Source organism: Morone saxatilis, unplaced genomic scaffold, assembly GCF_004916995.1.
Source record: "Morone saxatilis isolate NCDOM2014 unplaced genomic scaffold, NCSU_SB_2.0 Contig10, whole genome shotgun sequence".
Taxonomy (NCBI): Eukaryota; Metazoa; Chordata; class Actinopteri; family Moronidae; genus Morone; species Morone saxatilis.
Window position 1 is genome coordinate 2,166,321 of NW_023339652.1, and position 22,192 is coordinate 2,188,512.

The window sequence follows — 22,192 nt, forward strand, 5'->3', positions numbered from 1 at the left end:
TTTCTCCTCTGATGCCGATAACGCAGTTTGTTTCGATCCACTCCGGTATCAGACATCACACAGACTCAACACTTGGAAGCAAGAAGAGAGAGAAATGTAGAGAGATGACAAGTTTACAATGAGATAAAAGGACAAAGCAAAGGAGGTCCGTGAGGATTTTAAGTTGAAACTATAACTTTTGAAAGAAAACATAACTCAACCTTCCTCTCGCAAATGAAAATTATATTTATAAGCAATAAAACTGAAGCGCCGTTGCTCATCAGGGGTTTTGCTGCTGCAGCTGTACTCGGTCTGCTATGACCGAGTTGCTTATGATGACTAATATCTGTAAACTTTAGATATACTGTTGCATAAGCTCAGCATTAATGGGTAACCAGCTAGCGTAGCTCTGTCCAAAGGTAACACCTTCCAGCACCTCTGAAGTTCACTCATTAACAGGTAGTATGCGGTGCCAGAGATTGGCCAGTACTCATGAGCACTGAGTATCCTTACTCCTTCCTGCATACTGCCACCTCCTGGTGAGTCTGAACCCTATGCATCCGTGTTATGCTTGATTTACACCACAAAGACGTGAACTACTCCGCCGCTGATTGGTTTGGCGATTTGGTTGGTTAAAATGGCAGTGTCAGAGCCAATCAGAGGGAGAGTACGGGCAGAATACGGGTGGGAAAAAATAAAACATATCTGCGCTAAACACAAAATGGTGCTGAAAATGTCTTTATTAAAATGGATAAAACATGGCAAAAGTATTGGTTAGGTGTATGTTGTGGTTATGGTTGTGCTGAATGGTATGGTTGTGTCAAATTCAGACACTTGTATGTTTAATCTGCAAGAAAACAGTAACTTCCTAAAGTCTTTGCAACTGGTCCTGACCAAGTAATATTTGGTCAATAAGCTCCCATGAAACGTATTAATTAGTGAGCTGTTTTTGGTATTTATGCTACGCTAAGCTAACTGGCTGCTGTTGGTAGCTTCATTCTTCGTGTACAGATGTGTCATCTCCTCTTCCTCGAATGGTTTCTCCACTAAAAAGCACGGAGGATGTTTTTTTTTCTCCATCCATCTCATCATCACCAGTTCCAGACATTGTCCTCAGGGAATCACTGCAACCTGGACCCTGAACTCCTTAAACCCGTTTATTGCCCTTGAATGAACGGCAAGATTTGTGATGTGTGTATTTGTGCTAGATTCTTTATTCTTGGAATAAGGTAGCAGCTACTCTTCCCCCGGGTCCACACACAACAAAACACTGAGACTTTTATGTGTTATGTGTCTTATTTGTATGTATGAGACCATATAAACCTTTGTTGGATATATGAAAGTTAGTATTATTAGTTATAGTATTATATATTAGTAGTTAGTATATAAGTTGTCTCTGTGTTTGTGTCCATGCAATAACTGCTTTTACACATATAGCTGTGTTTTCATTATTGTGAAATGACTGAAGTTCTTGAAAATGTACTGTATGATTAAATAAGACATTATTTAGGGATGAGTACACTGTTACCTGTATCTGTTCCACCAACTAAATTATTAATGAGTTACTGACACATTTTAATCTGATAGCGCTTGCATTCGTAAAAAGTACATAATGCATAACAGATAATCATTTCACCCTAGCACTTGATCACCCACAGTTATTATACAATAAAATTAGACATTTTGTGATAGATTTATCCATATTAGCCACCTCTAGCAAACATTAGGACCCCCTGGGTGTTTATGACCGTACTGACCTGCAGCTGCTGGACCAGCTTTTTGGAAAGAAAACCTTCACATTTTACTGAATCTGGGTCCCAAACTGCTCATTATTCACAACGTTGTCCCCCTTTTGTAGTAGGTTTCACATTTTGTAGTACTGTCCAAATTTCTGTTTACCCAAAGCAGTGGATTCAAATGATCCCACAGTGCCAGGAAAAATGGTGTACAATCGGATGTCACGAAATGAAAGCCAACTGCCGTCATTGCATTTCACTGACGAGGGAAAGAAAGCAAATTCAGACAGCTGCTGGATAAAAGGAGTGACCTGAGCGGTGTCCAAAATTGTTTGATTTGGCCATTTGATACACTACATTAACCTCTTCATCAAAATCCCCTGTATAGTGCGTTGTGATTTGCGAGTAAGTGACTGACATCTGACAAATGGTCTGCTGCTGTGTAAAAAGATGAGGCAGTTATTTGGTTGGAAAAATCCTTCTTGAAACTCGCTGTTATGGTAGTGGCTTTATAAAGCTTGTATAAAGTGCAGTGATTCCCAGCCGGGGGTGTACTTCTGTTGTTGTCAGGGGATACATGAATAACGACTGTATTTCTGTCAGAGAAGGAAACACTATCTGTTGTGGAAACCGTCAAAACATGTGGCTACACATGACAAAATCAATATGTTTAATTCAACATATCTATCAAGCCTTAATTGGTGTCTAATGGTATCAACAGTTGATTGGTGAGTTTTTTAGTCGCCAAAGCATTGATATTGGAAAAATAATTGACCCCACCTTTTAAGAGTGAGTGAAAACTAGTTAGCAATAGAGCGGCGGAAATTAAATAGTTAGCTAAAAGTAATGAATAAATCATTTGAAATAGGTAATTAGCTAAATAATGGTTAAACGGTTGGAATGTCCAGATTTTGCCCCTCCATGTGGTTGTAGTATCATTGCAAATTACACGTCCTCCTGAAAGCCCTTTATCTTCCTTTATTTGACAGTAACACAGTTCATTTGTTTCCCTCCCAGTTACCTGGCGGTGACTCAGTTTAGTCCTATCCACGCTAGGAAGGCCTTCCCCTGCTTCGACGAGCCCATCTACAAGGCCACGTTCACCCTGACCCTCAGCCACGACCCGCAGTACACCTCGCTGTCCAACATGCCCGTGGAGAGCAACTCGCTGTCGGATGAGGACGGCTGGGTGACCAATCGCTTCGCCCGCACGCCCCGCATGTCCACGTACTACCTGGCCTGGGCCGTCTGTAACTTCACCTACAGAGAGACGCAGACTGACAGCGGCGTGACGGTGAGTGTCGACACTGCTGGGATTGTGGTTTTAGAGTTCCTTTATTGCAGCTTTACCTGAGAGAAATAACTGCTTTTAAGGCTGAAGATGTGCAGAAAGTTTGTTTCAGTGATGATAGGAAAACTGTTAGAACAGGACAAGAAAGAAAGAAATTAACACATCTAATAAAAACAATAAATTAATATAAGATAGAAGTCAGAAGAAATAAGAAAAGTGAGCAAGCTCAAGCGTTAAAAAGGTATTTTTCTAACTTATATCTCCTGATCTTGTCTTAATTATCTGCTTCTCTTAAATTAGAGATGTAGTTTTTCGGTGCTCTTATTTATTTTTTTAAAGCACTCATCCTGTGATCTTGACTTAATGATCTCATTAAGTACCAAAAACCAAATGTTGTTGATTCTGTGCCTTCTTTTCCTCTCTGTCATTCCTGCTCTCTCCTCTTCTGGGACTCCCGTTTGTCTCGAGGCTGAGAGGAGAGAAATACCTCCTATAATGGAAATCTGTGTGGATAGAACACGAAATACAGACGCTCGTTATCTTGAAGTAATGACACATTTAAGCCCTGATCGCGTCTAAACTGTGTGTCATATCATTATATCTTTTGCTCTGGGGTAAACGTGAGCCACAGTCGTCACACTGTGATAATATTAGACATGATGAAGTTGTGATAGCTTTATATATACGTCAGAAAGTTATAGGCCATTTTACACGTCTAAGTCGGTTTAGTAGTCATGGTTAATTCTTCTTGTAGTCCAAGGATCCAGCTTTAGTGCGGATATGGAGAGAGTGTGTGCATCCTGGCTGTATATAGGTTCAATGAAACTGACTCAATTTAGATTGTTTTGCCCTGAAATTTTTGTTTGGTATTAAGGACCAGTGTGTAGAATTTAGTGGCTTCTAGTAGTAAAATAGCGGATTGCAGCCAACTGAATACCTCTCGCATACAAGCATAATGGAGACTACGGTGGCCGCAAATCTCATAAAGATTGTGATTGATTGATAGAAACCCTCTGTAGATAAAAACTGCTCATTCTAAGGTAACAAAAACATAATGATTCACATTTTCAGGTGATTATACACTAATGAAAACATACCTATGAATATTCTATTACATTTAAAAAAAATAGATCCTCATATTTTGAACTGTAAAAACGTATATATCCTTTGGTTTGCATAAGAAATACAAGTCTTTAGTCCTTAGAAACATACATTTTTAGCAATTTTAGCATTCAAATCTTATTCTTTGATCATTACAATTCCTCTGCACCATAAGATCTCAGAGTCAGTTAAACTGAATAAACTCTTTTATTGTTATTAAATCTGTGTAATTAGACACATTTGGGAGTTTAAATCGTCTACTTTAGAAGTTATAATCACGGAGGTCTTGAGAACACATCTTGATAAAAACTGAGTTGCTATCACATGGAAAAAATGCTTAATTACATTATCAGGGCAACTGGCTTAAAATACTACAAATGATCTGGAGATAGTGGCTGATAAATGACTAAATCCTGAGAAAACAGTTTAACATCTCCGGATGATATAATTAAGGCACATAGCTGCATTTGTTATCTCAGGATAACACACCGCTTAAGATGTGAACTCGAGATAACAGTTTCTGAGATTAGAGATAATTAACTTCCATACAGAGGTCGACATAGCTTCGTCACTTCTTTTTCCCCCTTGCAACAGCTGTGTGAACCCTTGGATATGCTGGGAGAAAACAGAGGACCGAATTTTAGTCGGTGCCAAATTTGAGAAGGTTTGGATCAAGGGTTTTTAAAGTCTGACACTGTCAACCTTCCCTTCAACCAAAAGAAAAATAACTGAGAAAACTGTGCCTGCAGGTTTTCAACACAGGCCAGATATAGTATATGAATGGGCATAGTTCAATGTCACTCTTCCCGGGATACAAGAACCATGTTTCTCAGTAATGACCCAAAGTTCTTCGTGCAACATGAAACAAGGTAATATTTATGGTTTTGTCACTCCTGTACTTCATCTTGCTTCTATTTTGGGGATAATCACACTCCAATTTCTGAAACTTTAGTTTTCATAATGCTTGGTAAACAGGGAATATACTGTTACTACCTCGCATTTTAGTATATATTTGTTACATTTTGGTAAATTGGCAGCATTAAAAGTATGCCGATTTATCTATTACCTGTTCCTGTTTGCAGTGTAACCATGCATGTACAGACAACTATCACTGGCTTACTTTAATACAGAAGAAAACTTAAAATCGTGATGATTCTCAAGTTCTGGAGTCGTTTTTCTTTGGTTTCTAAGCAGGTTTATGAATATTTATTAACGATGGACATTAAAGATAATTATAAAGGTGAAAGTGTAGATCACTGAATCTAAACCTATGTGAACCATGTCTGTGTGTTCAGATTCGACTGAGTTATGACTAAAAAGGAGTGCTATTTTTGACTAATTGTAGCAATTGGGTGCTAAGTACGTTAATTACCTCTGTGAGCTGCTGCTGCTGCTGCTGCAACTGCTGGCCATTAAACGGCCAAATTAGTGGCCAAACTACAATAAATTACTTCCAGTTGTTTTTATAACACCAGCACGAACGTGTCCCTTTCACCTTGAGCGGTCCGCCCCAAGTCTCTCCATTTGTGCCGCCCGTCAGCTTACAGCAGGAAAATGTTTAGTTTTAATGATTCAAACATCCGGTTTTAAGTACTTGGAGCCGGAGTCGGCATCCAGAACCAGACCAATGAACTTGCATCAGTCGACACCAGCCTGAAGTCCAACCCCCAGGCTGTAAAAGACCAGACAGTTCTATCCGTTTTATGTCTATGCTTCACAGTGTTTATCATGTCTATCGTGTCTGTTATGATTCTGATTTGAAAGTCAGAACCTTCCGCCTCTGTATTCGGCCGATATCCCATCATCCTTTTAACAACCATAACATTTAAAACTGAAATATGCACACGCACGCGTCCACGCTACTATACAAGGACAAATACATGCACGACCTTGTTTCTCCTCCTCTTCTTCTTCTTCTTCCCCTCCTCCGATCATCTCTCTATCAGTGTAATTACAGCTCATCCATCTCGTCTGCCAGAGACTCAAGGACAGCACTACACACACACACACACACACACACACACACACACACACACACTCTGCTTGTGTCTCCTTGTTACTGGAAGATAATTTTGGCGAAATACTGTTTTAATGACAATTCATATCTGGGTCATTTATAACCATCACCAGTCTCCATTGTCCCTGTGTGTCTTTGTGTGTCTTTGGTGTGGTAGTGTGTCCCTTGTGTCGTGGGTTGGGTGTGTGTGTCGTGTGTTGGGATGTGTGGTGTGTGTGTGTGTGTGTGTGTGTGTGGAGTAATCAGACAGTGAGTTTTAGTCTTTACAATGAATACATTCATCTTTATTTTTGTTCTTTCCCTTTTTATTTACCAAAAAAACTAGAAGCATCAATTCCATTATTTTACATTCATCAGAGTAAATTAAAGAAATCAAAGGTTACACGTCGTAACTCTGGTTCCAGTTCTGGTTGTATAGACCGGTGGTTCAGAGTGGGCCATTATCTCTGTGAAGAAATGTACATATAATGTAAAGTATATTGTCTAATAGAACAAGCGTCAGGGTCAAGAAAACACTGAATTTGTCAAAAAAAGAAGCCTATTAATTTTGTATGATTGTTAAAAATTATAAAAAAAAATCCATAATACAGACAGAGAATTGTATAAAAAGTTATTTATATATATATATATATATATATATATATATATTAGGAGTGTGTATCTCGCAAAGGATTTAATAATATGTATCAAGGTACACGGGCTGCAATCGAATACAAAAATTATACAGATATGATTTAAAGCCAATACAATATGATTTGATTTAACTGTGATTTAATATTGTAGCAACTTTGATTCGAAACATCCGATACTTTTAGTTGGTCGTGAATGAAAACGTATTAGGTTTTAGGTAATCCGATTTTAAAGAAATGCTGCCAACAGGATATTATTACTGTATATGCTTTGATTCCCAGACCTCCATTTTGATTTTGTATTTCCAACAACACTGTAACAGCCCATGTCCTAATAAAGAGAACCACTTCTTCAACCAGGAGAAGCTGGCTCCAATCTGCTTTGGGAATAGCGTTAGCAGCTAATAGCCTCAGGTTGACTGTTTTTTGTGAACACGTAAGCCTCTTAAATCAACAGCAGCAACATACTGTATGTGCATTTTGCTGCTGCAGATAATGATGATGATGATGATACTCTGAAATTGCTTGTCTTGCATCACAGCAGCTCCATTTGCAACATCACAGAAAAAACATAAATCATGCCAAGAAATGAGATACATTTAACAGAAGACAATATTCAAGACCCTTCAACCTGCATTTAAACTGGGATTAAGCTCCATATTTAATTTTAGGACTGACTGGTGCACAAAAGAGTGCTTCAGTCTAATCTTGTTAAAGCGCGGAACGCTGTATCTCGGGCTTGTTGGTAAGAGTTTGTATTCACTGTTCAGGACGTGGTCGGGGTCGCAGACAATGTTGTTGGCCAGCCTTAATATAATATTACTGTACTGATTCATAGAGTTTCTCAAAGGGCTGACCTACATTCTTTGCACAGGCATTTAATGAAGCAGTTTTGACTTTAAAGTAGTGGACAAACGTGTTTACCATGAAGGACCTGTAATATTACGATTTCAGGCGACATTTCTTAGGGTGTGGACATTTTTCCAGGAAGCCCATTTCACACTGGTTAACCCACATACATCTGGCTTTTGTCTTCAGTACAGTCAGCATTCATCAGGGTTCACAAGTATCCTGGAAAACCTGGAAATTTAGAGATTAGTTTGATCATGGAAACACCTGGAAATTGATTAAATGTCCTGGAAATAATCTATGTTGTCCTTTAAAGTTTCATACTACTTCACCCCCCCACTTAGATCGCCTAAACCTAGGTGTGTATTTTGTTTTAAACTCAACTGGTAGTAGGGTAAGCTGCACACCGCATATTAGGCAGTATTGGAGGAATATGCAATGCTGTTATCGGCATCAGAACAACTCTGGTGGCACAAAAGCGAAGTAAGAGAGCTTCTCCTGATTCGAGGGGAAGAGGAAATAAGTCGACAGGTCACTGGCACAGCGCTACGGAGATAGGTCTGGTCCTGTGAGAGACAGATATACAACCACATATCCAAAATGCTGAGCGAAAGAGGCATCGCTCGCGGTCCAAGGCAAATAGCAGATGCTGCTTTCTCCTGTTTCCTAACCCTGTTTTCCAAGCGCGTCCGTGACATTAAAACAGAAAGGTGAACTTGTCTACTGGCAATGGGAAGGGAGTCAATCGTTTATTTTTAGTTTGGTTTACCTGCATTTGAAAAACCACAGATTTTGGTGTAAAAAAGGATATTAGATACACTAGAAAAAGGGGGTTGCTTGAAATATCCTCTTTTTACTGCAGAATATCATTTATTTTTACCAACTTAGATACAGAATTTTAGGATCAGATCTGTTGTGTATCAGTGTACCCATACTTCATGTATCAGCCTTTAAATATGCATTGGATAATCTTTACAAACCTGTTATATACACACACATAGGCCAGTGTGCGCCGGGCTCCGGTCCCCTGCGATCCCGCACTGGATAAGCCTACAAAGATAATGGATGAATGGATTTTCCAGGACATCGGAGTGTGCTCCCATTTCCCACTAGTCGAGACTACTTACAGCTGATGTTTCCAAGATAAGAGAGATTAGCGAATTACTTGGTAATTTATACACTTACTGCTTAGAGATATTACTCAGAGACATTAAGCTTCTCACAAACACTCCCATTCTAGATGATCTTGAATTAGAATCCTACAGCATCCAATATGCACATTTCAATATTCATTTATTCATTCATTACAATACTCAAGACTGATTTAACTATGCAAAACTCAGAAAAGTGCTTATTCTCCATCCTTTTCCACCCCGGAGAGAAAGGATAGACCTCCTGCTGCTCGACATTACTGCACACTGTTGATTCAAAGACAATGACTCTGCATGCTGGATGTGCACTCTGACCTTTCTTGGTCCTCATTAACTTTATTTGAATGTACTTGATTGTGTGTACTCATGAGGTATTTGTTGCAATAACTTAGGATAAATTTACATATTTGAACCCGAGAAATGCATTAAATCATTCTGAGCACGTTACACAGTTATGTAACTTGCGTAACCCTCATACTTCACTTTACTGATTGCTGGTCACGTACCACTGGATCCAAGCAGGGTTCTCAAATAAAGAATCCCTTGCTGGCAAATAATTAAATCTGCAGATCAGTTAAAATAAATGGAATTACAACCCTCTACAGAACACATTATGGCTTTCCATACAAATATTTTATTCAATTTCAACTTTGACCTTGGTTTCCACTGACCATATACAGCTATATAAATACCCCTAGATAAACCTGTATATGTATAACAGCTGAATGTGATGTAGACAGAAGTGACACATGTAAGCAAGCAAGGGAGGTAGAGGTAAATGTAAAAATGTAAAAAAGTAATAAACTCAAATGCATCCTGCAATCGTTATTGTTGCCTAGAAACATAGCGAATAGCTTCCTTGCACACTTTTTGATGATGTATACCTGTACTGCACTTTGCCTTTGTAAGTGTCTGTACCACACTGTGATCGGAAAGCAACTTTTTATCATCTGAAGCCAGCTTAAAACCAGTAGAACACCAAGAAAAAACATTAGAAATTAGAAATAAGCAGTGAGAAAATGTTGTATTATGCTTGACTATTGTGTTTCTTGGATGCCTAATCGTTGTGGGGAAACTTTGGTTGGGGAATGCGCCATAGCACCCGGAAGACTAGAAAGGCGCTATGTAAGTACAGTCCATTTACCATGTATGGGAGTGCCAGAAGAGACATAATTGAGGTTCCTGCTCCTGAAACTCTGCTAATAGCTTCAGTTAATTCGTTTTTATATCATATTTATTCAGAACGTTTCTGGTTTACACAGTTTTGTCAGTCGGTGTCAATGTATTGATCCTAACTGTTCGATTAGGCTTCTGTCACCCCATAGAATGTCCCTGTGAATACGTTTCTAAATAACACAGACTAAGACCTTCGTGTCAGATCACATTAAGTCCTTCACTGAGCGCAGTAATACTCTGGAAAGTACACAACATTGCCCGGAGGCAATAAAGAGAACTCCTGTATGTATAATATATATAATATACACTTTTCCCCCTCAAAAATCCAATTAAATATGCTTCTCACACACAACTTATCTCTATTCAAACAAGCAAATAAGTGACATTTATCTCTGCATCCACTCAGATCATGACGTCACTGCATTTCTCTTCCTGGAAGTCGCTCCGTCCCCCGTTGATTCATCAAACCCACTCCTGCACCTCAACGGATTGTTCAGACACATAAAAGCACATTGTTATGTGTAGGAACTTTTTTTTTTTAAATGTTGAAGGAGGGTTTGAGGGACGAAAAGGTTTTCTGTTGCCTGAGGGCGACGGTATGCAGTACAACAAAATAAAAGTCATCACTAAAAACCCATTAGTGTCGATGGAAGAACGATTCAGCGGTTTGGTTGAAGAGCAGCGATGATGCAAAAGTCACGAGGAGCTGAAATTCTATTTAGGATGATTAAATGATTAGAAAAACAGCGTGCATGCTTTGGCCAGATTGTAGTTCCTCTGCAGGGAACTTGTGAAGAAGACATGAACACATGATGAAATACCTCAGATCTTCCACTGATAAGTGTTGAATAAATGGATTTTCCTTCCATTAGCACAGGCGTGAAATACCGTTCATGCCGTGACATACCTGATTATTCATGAGGAGATTTGAGATAAAGAGGGAGAGAGTGTCCCGGTTGAACAACAAGTTTTGAAAACAGGATACAAGTTTATATACAGGCAACGGGCTGTGTGCAGGGCATGAACATGTAGCACATGCATATTTTCGTATACTATACAAACAGTTGCTGGATACTCTCTCTGTGTCTGTTACAGCATTGCTCTCATATTAAAATCCTTGTTTCAGCCTTCAGGCAGTGGAGACGCCGCTGTCTGTTTGCAGAGCAGCTTCCTCTGACAGAAACATTAATCCTCACATCCCTCCATCCTCCTCCTCCAAACCTCTGAAAGAAATGGCTTTATATGGTGGCAGGGGGAAAAGAAACAAAAAAAAAACATCCCTCCATATTCTTCATATCCGCTCAAATGGCTTCATCTGACAGAAACATTCATCCCTCCATCCTCCTCAAAACCGCAGAAAGAAAAGCAAAGCGTCAGTGTGTGCTGGAGACTTCCCAGAGCAGGAATTTAGTCCACATAAATGATGCAACGTGGCCTGCACAAATGAGCTAAGAGATAATGTTAACGTGTGAATCAGACGGCAGGAACTAGAATCTTCTAAAATAAATGTTTTGTCTGCTGTAAAGATAAGATAATGTGTTGGAAAGGTTGATGTGTTAGAAATAAACGTCAAGTTTATGTCGTCTTTTTCCACTCTTTTCAAGCTAACGTTAGCTCAACCGAGAAACATGGACCCAAACTGTTACACTGCTAAAATCAACCTCAGCTAAAGTCGGTATGTTAGAAGGCGGTCGATACGATATTGTATTACCAGGTGGTTGCTAGGTGATTAGCTCTGTTGTCAAGGTGTTGTGGTTGCTCGGTTGGTAAGGATGGTTTCTCGGGGCTTGCTAAGTAGTTCAATTTGTTAGTAGTTCAATTAAGATGGCTGTATTGAAGGATTTGTCTTCCTTGCATCTCAAAAACATTAACTTTTAATAAGATAATTTAAAAAAAGTCTGTTTTCAGCTTTCTGACAATGTACTTTTCAAATAATTCAACAAGTTTTAGCATCAAAAGTACGAGGATTTCCTTAAAACCCATAAAGGAAGACTTAAGTCCAATTAAATTAAAAAGAAAAGAAGGTATCAAGACTTTACAGGTTTTACAGTTATAAAGTCCAATATGAGGCACTCGCTGTTTCAGATGAGCTGAGTTGCACAAACAGAACTTCAGTCAGTCTGGGACACTTCCCGGCTTCATTGTCAACTCAAATTCCCCTCCTTTCAAAGAGCCCCCTTTTCTTTCTTCACCTCCTTCAGAAAACAGCTGTTTGTCTTTCTGTTGTATTGTCAGTATAATGTGTCTTTGTAAGAATCTCTGTTCCTGTAATGAGCCGCTTTCCCTTCAGGGAGGATTAAAGTCTGACAGAATACAAACAAACAAACAAACAAACAGTGTGTGATGACCCACTGAGCAGCTCCTGGTTCAATAAAACCTCCATCTTGCAGCCATTTAGCTTGTTATTCCTTCATCGTCTGTCATTCCAGCAACTGTTGGCGTCATAAAGCACAGACTGTTGGTGTTTATCTGCCAGCTAATGGTCGCTGGGATTCTGAATGTGAACAACACACCTGCCTTTACCGAGACAAACACAAAGCTTCAGACAGCGAGGGTTCCTCATATCCAGAGATTACTGAAAGGACATTTTGGATTATCTGGATCACAGAAAGGTTTTGAGGAAAAATGTTCAACATGGCTGAGAGTAAAGCTTGTATTAATATTACATGATAATTTCACATTTAATTTTATATATAAATTATAAACATGTTTCATAATGACAATAATTGTCACATTGTTATATATAGATAATAAAGATCTTAATAAAGTTTTTTAATGATAATAAATGTCACATTAATGTTATATATAGATAATAAAGATCTTAATAAAGTTTTATAATGATAATAAATGTCACATTAATGTTATGTATGTTAATAAAGGTTTTGTTAATGTTTTGTAATGACAATAAATGTCACATTAATGTCATATATAGATTAGGGCTGATATATCAGATTTTCACTACACTTTTATATTAAGATATTTATAGAAAACTAAAAAATAATAATGCTGAAAGTCAAATTCATCTTTAACTTTTAACACTTTTACTGTGTGTTTTGTTCTATTTTGCAGTATGACTCAAAATGCGAGTGTAAGGAGGTCTGTAACCATAAGTGTACAAAAAGAAGCAACCACAAAGTGAGAATGGAAAGAAATATTTAAGGGGCACTGGATTATTTACATGATATCAATATTTCATTTTTTAAATATTAGTTAACGTCAATAATGTTTTATAATAACCACACATACCATTGAAATGTTTAAATGTTTTAGTTGTATTAAAGGTATCAGCAACTGTGAATAGGAAGAAATTGTATGCATGTCTGAAGAACGTATATGTATGTAAGAGAAGGACGTATGTACGTGTGAGGAAGAGTTTAGTGGAAAAAGAAGTCATTTATCGTGCTGTGATTGGCTGAGAAGCTCAAGCAGGGTCATGATCAGGTCACGATCAGCGTGAACGGGGAAAATGAGATGCAAGTACTGCAGCAATCCATTGGGGTATTGGGGGTCTTGCTTTATAGTTTTTAAAATCTGAGGTTCAATCAACTCATAGATCTTTTCAACCGGAGAGCTAATTATGATAAAATATTTCATCCCCACAAGGACTTTAATGTAATGATTGCTTCTCTGTTTCTTAAATCTTCAACAAGTCTTGAGATTGACAGAAATTCAGATAAGGTTTGAATGTGATCACAAAGTTCTCCATCCAGTCAGTCATGAACCTAAGAATCTCTAACTTCTCTTCTCAGACATTATTTTTAAAAGATTTTACTACTACTACTACTTACTCCCCAAATTCCTCTTGACAAAAATATAAAAGCAACAAACAACTCAGACAACAAACATGAACAAAAAGTAAAAGTGCTCCAGGCTCTAAAAATCAGGACTTAAAGAGATCAATAAAAAAAACACTAAGATAAATAACCACTAGAATAAAAGGGCTAAAAAAAAGGCAGATAAAAACAATAAAAAAAGTCTGTGCCATGTTACTACAACTTGTCGGTCTGAATGAAAGCTGTTTTTAGACCTCTTTGTTTTATATCTTGGGACTATATACCTGCATCCAAAAGGATGAAGCTGAAGTTCACTGTACAAAGGGAGGGAGGATTTAAAATGAGGACACCCAAACTCTCACTACCAGTATTTAACATTAGGTTAGGATCATAGACTGTATAATTAAAATAACCTAAACCACAGGTTTCTATAGAGCTGTTGTGAAGCTCAGTGTGGTCGGATCTCGCTGTCGCCATCTTGGCAGTCCTGACTCTGTCGGCTCCCAGCTAATCTAAAAAAAATGGCAAGGAGGGGGTGGAGCTGAGCAATTAATTATGCACAACTTTAAGCCTTGATATATAAAATTCAACCACGGTACAGTTGTCATGAACAGGGAAATTAGCTATAGAGACTGGAACGTATTTTTGTAACAGACTGTAAAAATGTTTATTTTTCATGTAAAGTTGGACATTTTAATATGGGGCCTTATGGAGATTGACTCACTGCTGGAGCCAGCCTCTAGTGGCCGTTAGAGTAACTGCAGTTGTTGCCGCTTGGTTAGGATAAGCTGAGCAAGTCTTATTTCCTGGTTTGAGAGTGACTTCCTGCTTAAGGAGGAACTTCTTGTGTCAGTTAAAGTAATGGATACCAAACAAAGATGAGAGAAGAAGTGTCAGGTAAGCAACAATATGTCTGAGTAGATTGCTTTTAAATGTACATATATGTAAGTAAGAGTGAAAATACATTTTAAAAGTGTGTTAAAGTATGGGAGAATGGGTTCCAGGGACTTGGAGGTTTGTGGTGGATTTTCACCTATCTGTATCTATATCAAGTGAGCTGGTGGAAAGTTTTTTGGCACTGTCACAAAGTCTATCTTTATGATATTAAATGTCACATTAACATTCTATAATGATAATAAAGGTCACATTAATAGCCTATAATGATAATATACTATAGGTCAGATTAGTATTTTAAAATGATAAAGGTCACTTTAACATTTGATTTTTATGTGACACCAATTATTTTAACCAAAGTTTAACCACATGGATTTGAATAAGGAGAGACAGGATTAAAGTCTCATGGGGGCTGCAGTTGTGTAATGCTAACAAATTGACATTGGTGTTAAAAATGATAATATGATTTCATTGTTCAGTGCGGTAGTAAATTCCCATTTTACATAGAATATAAACAGAAAACCCCAGAGATATGTAGCTTCTCTGAGGGACTGATGAAAGACAAAACAGAAACTGTTCTTAAATAGAAGAACAGACAAGAAGTAGGGCAACAAGGTGGCGCTCAATAAAATGTTATTATATTAAAAATTATTTAAAGGTGCAGTGTGTAAGAAGTTTAGCATAAAGCAATCGGTGGTTTGGTCCTGGTCCAGCGGCGTTTACTGGGAGGTAGCTGAGCCTGGTTCCATTTCCCTGCTTACCCAGCTCCAGTTCAGGTGCCTATTCCTTCGCTGCACCCTGCCAGTACTCCCTTTAACGTCCAACTGTAGCTGCATGGCTAACTCTTACACCTTTAACATGCACAACAAATAATTTGGTTGCTTTGTTGTCACTTTGCTCACTGAAATTGTTCGGTGCATTAACACAACAATCAAACCACGGAGCAGCGTGTTTGTTGTTAAATAACATCATTCCTTTTTTTGAGCTTTTGATTGCCGTCATTTTCTGCAGCCGCACCTGTCCCTGTTCACTAAATTTGCTTTTGGGACACAATATTCCAATAGTTATCTATCAAAAGTCAGTTTGATTATTGGGACAAAGACATGAAATGCTTAGGACTGTCCTGATTCAGTGGGGACATCTGTTAGGTGACCGGAAAATCCGCTTAAAAAAGCACATACTTTTGAAAATATAAAAGACCCACAAGTCACAAATTCAGGGGTTTTCAAACATGTTGTCAGGTTAACTCGTGGTGACCTCCTCGAAGTCGAAATTTAAACTTCAAGATAAATGTGACCCTTTCATTTATCCTCCTCACAGGACAAATCTCAAGACCAATTGACTGGTACAACAGGAAAGAAAGAGATATACTTTTAACTACTCTTTGCCTTTTTCCCCCATTGAATATTGTTGTAGTATAATGCATACGTTTGCAAAATGACAAATCATGACAAATTAGTTAAATTAATTCATTTGATTGTAAGTTCAGTCCACCTTAAAAGAGGCAGCAAGAATGCAGGTGAATGATCATTTCTGCATCACAATTTTCATTTTCACAAAAAAAAAAGATGTTTTATTACATCTGGAGAACTAGATGTGTAGTCCAAGGTGCTTTTGTTTCATTATAATACTATTTTGTCACACACTTTTGTTATTTGGATATTGCATGATAATATTTCGATTAATTGTGCATCTACTTCCAAATAATACTTCTTAGTTCTGGACTACTTCATTAATTTGTATCTCTACCTTGTTGGCAGTTAATCAATATAATTTCCTTGCTTCACAACAAGTGCGCCTTTAAAGGGAAATGGTTCACCAGATATGGTTGATTTTAGGGGGTTTATATATCATTGTAAATGGCACACAGCTGTGCATACATACATGTGATAAATACTCATTTTCTTGTGCGAGCAGGCAGTCATACTGCCCAGATGTAAAATACAATCTTCGCAGTTTGATAAATGAGGCCAGGAACCAAAATGGGGTTCATCCTCAAATGTACCTTTGGTGGAGTCAAAGACAAACCTGCAGACAATTAGCAACCTGGGTAATGTATAGAGGAAGCAGACATCATACACTCAGTATAATCAAAACCAGCAGAGGACTCCCTAATGGGACGAGTCTGGAAGTGGGTCAGGACTTTGTTTCTCTATAGAGGAGCTGTTAACGGTTTACCAGACGCTGCATGCTGCCTCTGCTGGCTCTCTGTTCATGCTTCTGAAATCAACAATCATCTCTTTTGTCTTGTTGACATTGACAGAGAGACTGTTATCCTTGGTTGGGCTCTCGGGCTGTCTCACTTCATCACAGTGGTGTCGTCAGCAAAAGTGATGATATGATTGGACAGATGTATGGCGCCACAGTCATGGGTCAGCAGTGTTTGTTATGGAGGGGAGTAGTGACTGTCTGAGGTCTGTTGATCTCAAAGTCAAGGACCCACATACGCTGCGAGGAGAGTGTGTTACCACGCTGCTGTGTGTGTGTTGGTGTGCTCTCTCAGCTCTCGTATCAGTTGCTAAACCATCCATCAAATTACCGTGGCAACCGAGCGTCCATCACCCCATCCATCATCCAAGGGCGACAGACGAAGCGACAGAACGCAGCGAGAGATGTCACAAACGAGTGGAGAGATAACAAGGGGAGAGGAGAGGAGAGCAGAGGAGGGGAGAGGGGGAGCAGGTAAAGAAGGAAAAGAGGAAAGAAGATGAATTAATTGAGAAAAGTAAGAGAAGAGAATGTTTGTGTGTTTATCTGCCCTTTTTCTGTGCGTGTCCTGATTACATAAAGTTTTGAATAGTGTTCAGCTCGGAGTAGAAAATGTCACTGTGCTCTTTTGATCTTGCTTTTCTCCTGTTGATTGACTGACTGGCTAATTTTGTGGTTTCCTGGTGAGAATAAAATGAAAACTTCAGACTCGTCTGCCTGTCTACCTGACCAGACCTCCTAAAATAAATTCACGTATCTGGAAGGATGGAGTTCGTCCCTGCTGCTGTAAAGTGAATTTGTTCATGTTTAATACTGAGGATGTTGCGCTACATTGGCTGTATAGTGGAGACGTTTATTTTGAAGGGTAGAGGTCATATTTCCTGCTTGCCCTACACTTCTTAAAGTGTTAATATATATTTTTTTACTGGCGTAATCATGTTTTAATGTAGATTTTGCAAACCTCTCAAAGAAACAAAGTACAGTTATTGATTTATTTCGTCATCTTTATGTGTTGCCACTAATATGAAGCTGGAAACATCTAGCCAAGCTCTGCAGTCAAGCAGTAAGTAATGGTTTAATCCATGAGAACATCAAAGGTATGTGCTGGACTATTTCTTTACTGGAAGCAGCAACTTCCTGGAGTCTCTGCTGGTTGGCCAAGAAATAGTCCGGCACACAGCCTCCCTGTAAAACAGCAAATGTTGGTTTTTGTACAGATTAAACACATAAGATATATAACATATTAATAGACATTAGAGGTGCTGGGAGGCAGATTTTGTTACCTTTTGGCTGTTTCCCCCTATCTTCTCAAGTTAACCCGCTGCCGACTCTAGCCTCACTCTAGCCTCATATTTAACAGAGTCATATGAGAGTACAATGATCTATTCATAAAATCAGAGAGCATATTTTCTAAATTAAATTGATAGTTTTGGAGCTACATTTGTTTGATTTCATGCATCTAACTCTTCATTGTCTCATAGGGCTGCTATGTCGATTGCAATGCTACAGTATACTGGTGAGTCCATGTCTGCTAGTGACCGCTGTGTTCATGCTAATACATTTATTGTAGTGCAAGTGAGATCCTGTGAATGGTTTGTTTCTCTACAGTTGTGACGGTGCCTAGCAGTCCTGGGAAGTGTGGCCCTTATCTACCACACAGAGTTAGAACCACAGGCCTTTTGAGACAAGCTGTACAGTTAGAAAGCTAGAGTCGGGACTTTATTTCTAATTTTCTGGGTTTGAAAAGTACATTCGATTGCATTTTGGTGAGAAGCCTCCTTGGTTTTTTTGATCTGCTTTAGTTTGTTGTGACAGTTTGCTGCTGCTGCTGCTGCTGTTTGCTGTTAATCTGCCTCACATTAAAAGCTTCCCAGCAGTTCAGCCCAGAATAATCCTTTCTTCTCCTTGTAAGGATTTTACTGTTAAGGTCTTGTTTTTATTAAGAGTAGTTTAATTCAAGATGGCAGAGTAGAAACCATTGTACTTAAACAGTGAAACAGAAAAAAAGAGAAACTCGGTGCAGCACACTGGTGAGTATTACATGACTCATGTTGTTGCAGTGATTAGAAATAATGTTGAATTTAACATTAAGCTACAGCAGCAGCAACAGGGCTCAAGATAGTGTTAGTCAGTTAATCCAACACTTTGGCCCAGACTAAAATATCTCAGTAACTATCCAATGGATTGACATGCAGTTTTCTACAAACACTCATGGTCCCCAGAGGATGAATCCTACTGACTTTGGTGATCCTCTGACTTTTCCCCATGTGTAATGACAATTTCTGTGTCTTTAATACGTTTATGACTAACGAGCAAAGTCCATCTTGTCAGGCTTCAATCTATGCATTTGTGGCCCAACTACAGTGCTACCGGGCAGCCTACAGGGGTGTACTTTGTGTTTAGTAGAAATTAGCAATTCTGAGCATGCTAACACGCTGATCCATGATGGTGAATGTGGTAAATATACCACTAGCATTGTCATTGTGGGCATATTAACAAAGCTGTAATATTCCAGTGTATAATATTTGTCTGAGGTTCAGGGGAGGTAAAGTCTCTCAGACTGGGTTTGATTTTATTTGATGTGGGCTGAGAGCTTTAGATCTGATCTGGACTAATTTATAAAGATAAAGACACTGATTGGTCACATTTGCAATCATTTCCTCTGATTTGTTGAAACACTGCAAATATTGGATGTGAAGTGGAAGCTCTACCAGGTTCTTGTTACTGAAGACAATTTCCTGAAGGCAGAGAGTAATGTGACTGCATTTGCAATATTCCTCATGTCGTGATTTGATGGCCACCTTATTCGGGTTCAGAAAGTGGCAGTGAAGCGAATCCCAGCATGCATTAGGTGAGAGGCTGGGTACACCCTGAGCAGTCTGCCAGTCTGTCACAGAGCTACACAACATGACCGACATCTCACATTCACACCAAGTGGCAATTTAAAGTTTCCACTTCAGCTTACCTGCATGTTTTTGGACTGTGGCAGGAAAGACACGCAGGCACAGACAGAACACGCAAAACTTGGCGCGTCAGGGTTTAACCCCAGGACCTTGTTCCTGTAAGGCGACGGTACTAACTGCTGAGCCACTGTGCAATGGTTTTAGTTGGGTTGAAGCAGCACATTTCAGTCCTTAGAGACACAGTCAGTGTGTATTTGATGATACTTTGAAGGAAGAACGTCACACCATCCCCCCCACACCATTGAAAAATGTAATGCATCCTGGTTTCTCCTCACCTGGGAGAACATGACTGCAGGCGTTTCAGGAATCCTCAGGAGATGATACTCAATTCAGCAGCTCGCTGCCAGTCCGCTGAAAGAAGCTGCGATTTCAATAAAGCTTCCACTTTCTGAGGAGATATTCACTCTGCTGGCTGCCGTGTTCTGAGATGAGTTCTGGTGGAAGGAGGAGAATGCGGGGAATAAAAGGAGATGAGCTTTAAAAGTTTGAATTTTTATTGAAAAATCAGTCCTGCTGAGGGAATCTGAGAGGAGGAGTAAGAGGAGGAGCAGTTTTGTGAAGTGGCATTAGCATAGCTTTAGTACTTGTTTAGTATTATTAATGTTAGTAGTATTAGTATTTGCATTGTGTACCAATGTAATTATTAGTATTTTGTGATGATTATGAGTTGGGGTGTGATGGCATTTAATCAAATCCAACATCAAATCTAATTATCTCTCTGATTTGTATTCACCCTGCAGAAAAACTGCAGTACTCAGTGCTAACTGTGGTGTTTATAACCTGTTGCTACAACCTGAAAATGGGATTAACAGCATGAGATAAGAAATGTTAATTAATTGTATATCTGATACATTAAAATAACAGGTGTTGTCTACTTACTTTTGCACCTTCCCCCCCACAAGCTACTTACTCCAGATACTGGAGATCCTAGTCCATAACCATTTAGTAGATAAGAAGTAATATTGTGATCTGCATGAAAGTGTAGCAGAGAGATTGTGGGAGGATGTTAAGTAGATTACTGCCAAAAGTTTAATTTCAGCCTCACAGAATTAACTTTAATTACTTCCAGATGATATCATCTGGTGCTGCTTCCCGACTGAATATAATATTCAAAGCTATGTTTTCATTAGCGTATAATCAGCTGAAAATAAGAATTGTTGTGTTTTTGTTACCTTAGAAAGAGCTGTTTTTATCTACAGAGGTTCTCTTGTACGGAGTCCGCCATGTTTCCACTGCAGCCCAATGTGAATCAGGCACAGTACACTACATGTGATAAAGGACGTAAGGCACTGGCCTTCGTCGAAATATCAAGATTTTAGGGAGTCCCAGCTGACAACGGAAGAAACCAAACACTGGCTCTAAATAGGGTGTTTTTGCGGCCACTGTAGTTCAGTTCGTTGCAGTCTGCAACTTCACTGTTGTTCCACTAAATTCTACACACTGATCCTTTAAGGTTTTACAAACATATGATCAATTTACAAAATATGATACCCAGCTAGCATTTGTATGTGGGGCCCATGCAGGTAATAGATGGGCTGAAAAATGGTGCCCATATGCGATCTGCGTGTTCGGTGGGGCCCAACTGGGCATCCAGAAACCCAAATGGGCTTCATTTACACTGCCCATTGCTCTCTTTCTCATTAGTGACCTAACAAGGACCCACATAAGGAGCCCCATGGGTGAACCGATGTACCCATGCAGCCCAGCATAACCCATGTGGGGGCCCACATATACATGTTGGCTGGGTACTGTGATATAGATTAAACTAACAGTATATAAAGCAGTTAAAATGCGCTCCATCTAACACTGAAATCAGTAATAATATTCCAGTAATACAATATTTCTACCACCTCGTTTCATTGATTTCAAGGGGAATCTGACTGCATCTGAGCTATATAGAAATACCCAATCTTCTCTCTGATGGTCTTATAGGTCATATAAAGGCATCAATATTTAATAGAGACTATTTTATAACCAGTTAGAAACTCCTCAATCTCAGTACTTTCTGAGTAGCTGTCCGTCCAGTAGTTGTTGAGATATTTCAGAGTGATTAAAACGAGAGATTTGTTCCTGTCGGAGCTAAATTAATCCTTCAAGTCGCCTGTAAAATTAGCTTCGTGTTCGGCTGGAAGGCAGCTTTAATTCTACACAACTGCTTTATTCTTTGTGTGTGTGTCAGTTTAACGGGAGCTTTTATATGACACTAGCACTGTGATACCACATAGAACCTGATTTACAATGTTTATTCTGACTGTACAGAATCCAATATGTGTTTACAGCTGTGTGAAAGCAGATTTTATTAGAGTGGAAGTGAAACTGGGAGAGATAGCAGAGTGACATTACTGGGACAGCAGTGTTTACCTCTGTGTGTGTGCGTGTGACAGCAGTGATACAGCAGCATTACATCATTGTGTGTGTGTGTGTG

At 39.0% G+C, this 22,192-nt stretch overlaps 1 protein-coding gene across 1 annotated transcript in view; it reads left to right on the forward strand.

Annotated features, from left to right (window-relative positions):
• Positions 1-22,192, forward strand: part of LOC118336577 (thyrotropin-releasing hormone-degrading ectoenzyme-like) — a 169,430-nt gene that overhangs the window by 18,091 nt on the left and 129,147 nt on the right. The window contains exon 3 of the mRNA XM_035673251.1: positions 2,733-3,009. Coding sequence (XP_035529144.1) covers positions 2,733-3,009 — 277 coding nt within the window. The remainder of the gene's footprint in view (positions 1-2,732; positions 3,010-22,192) is intronic.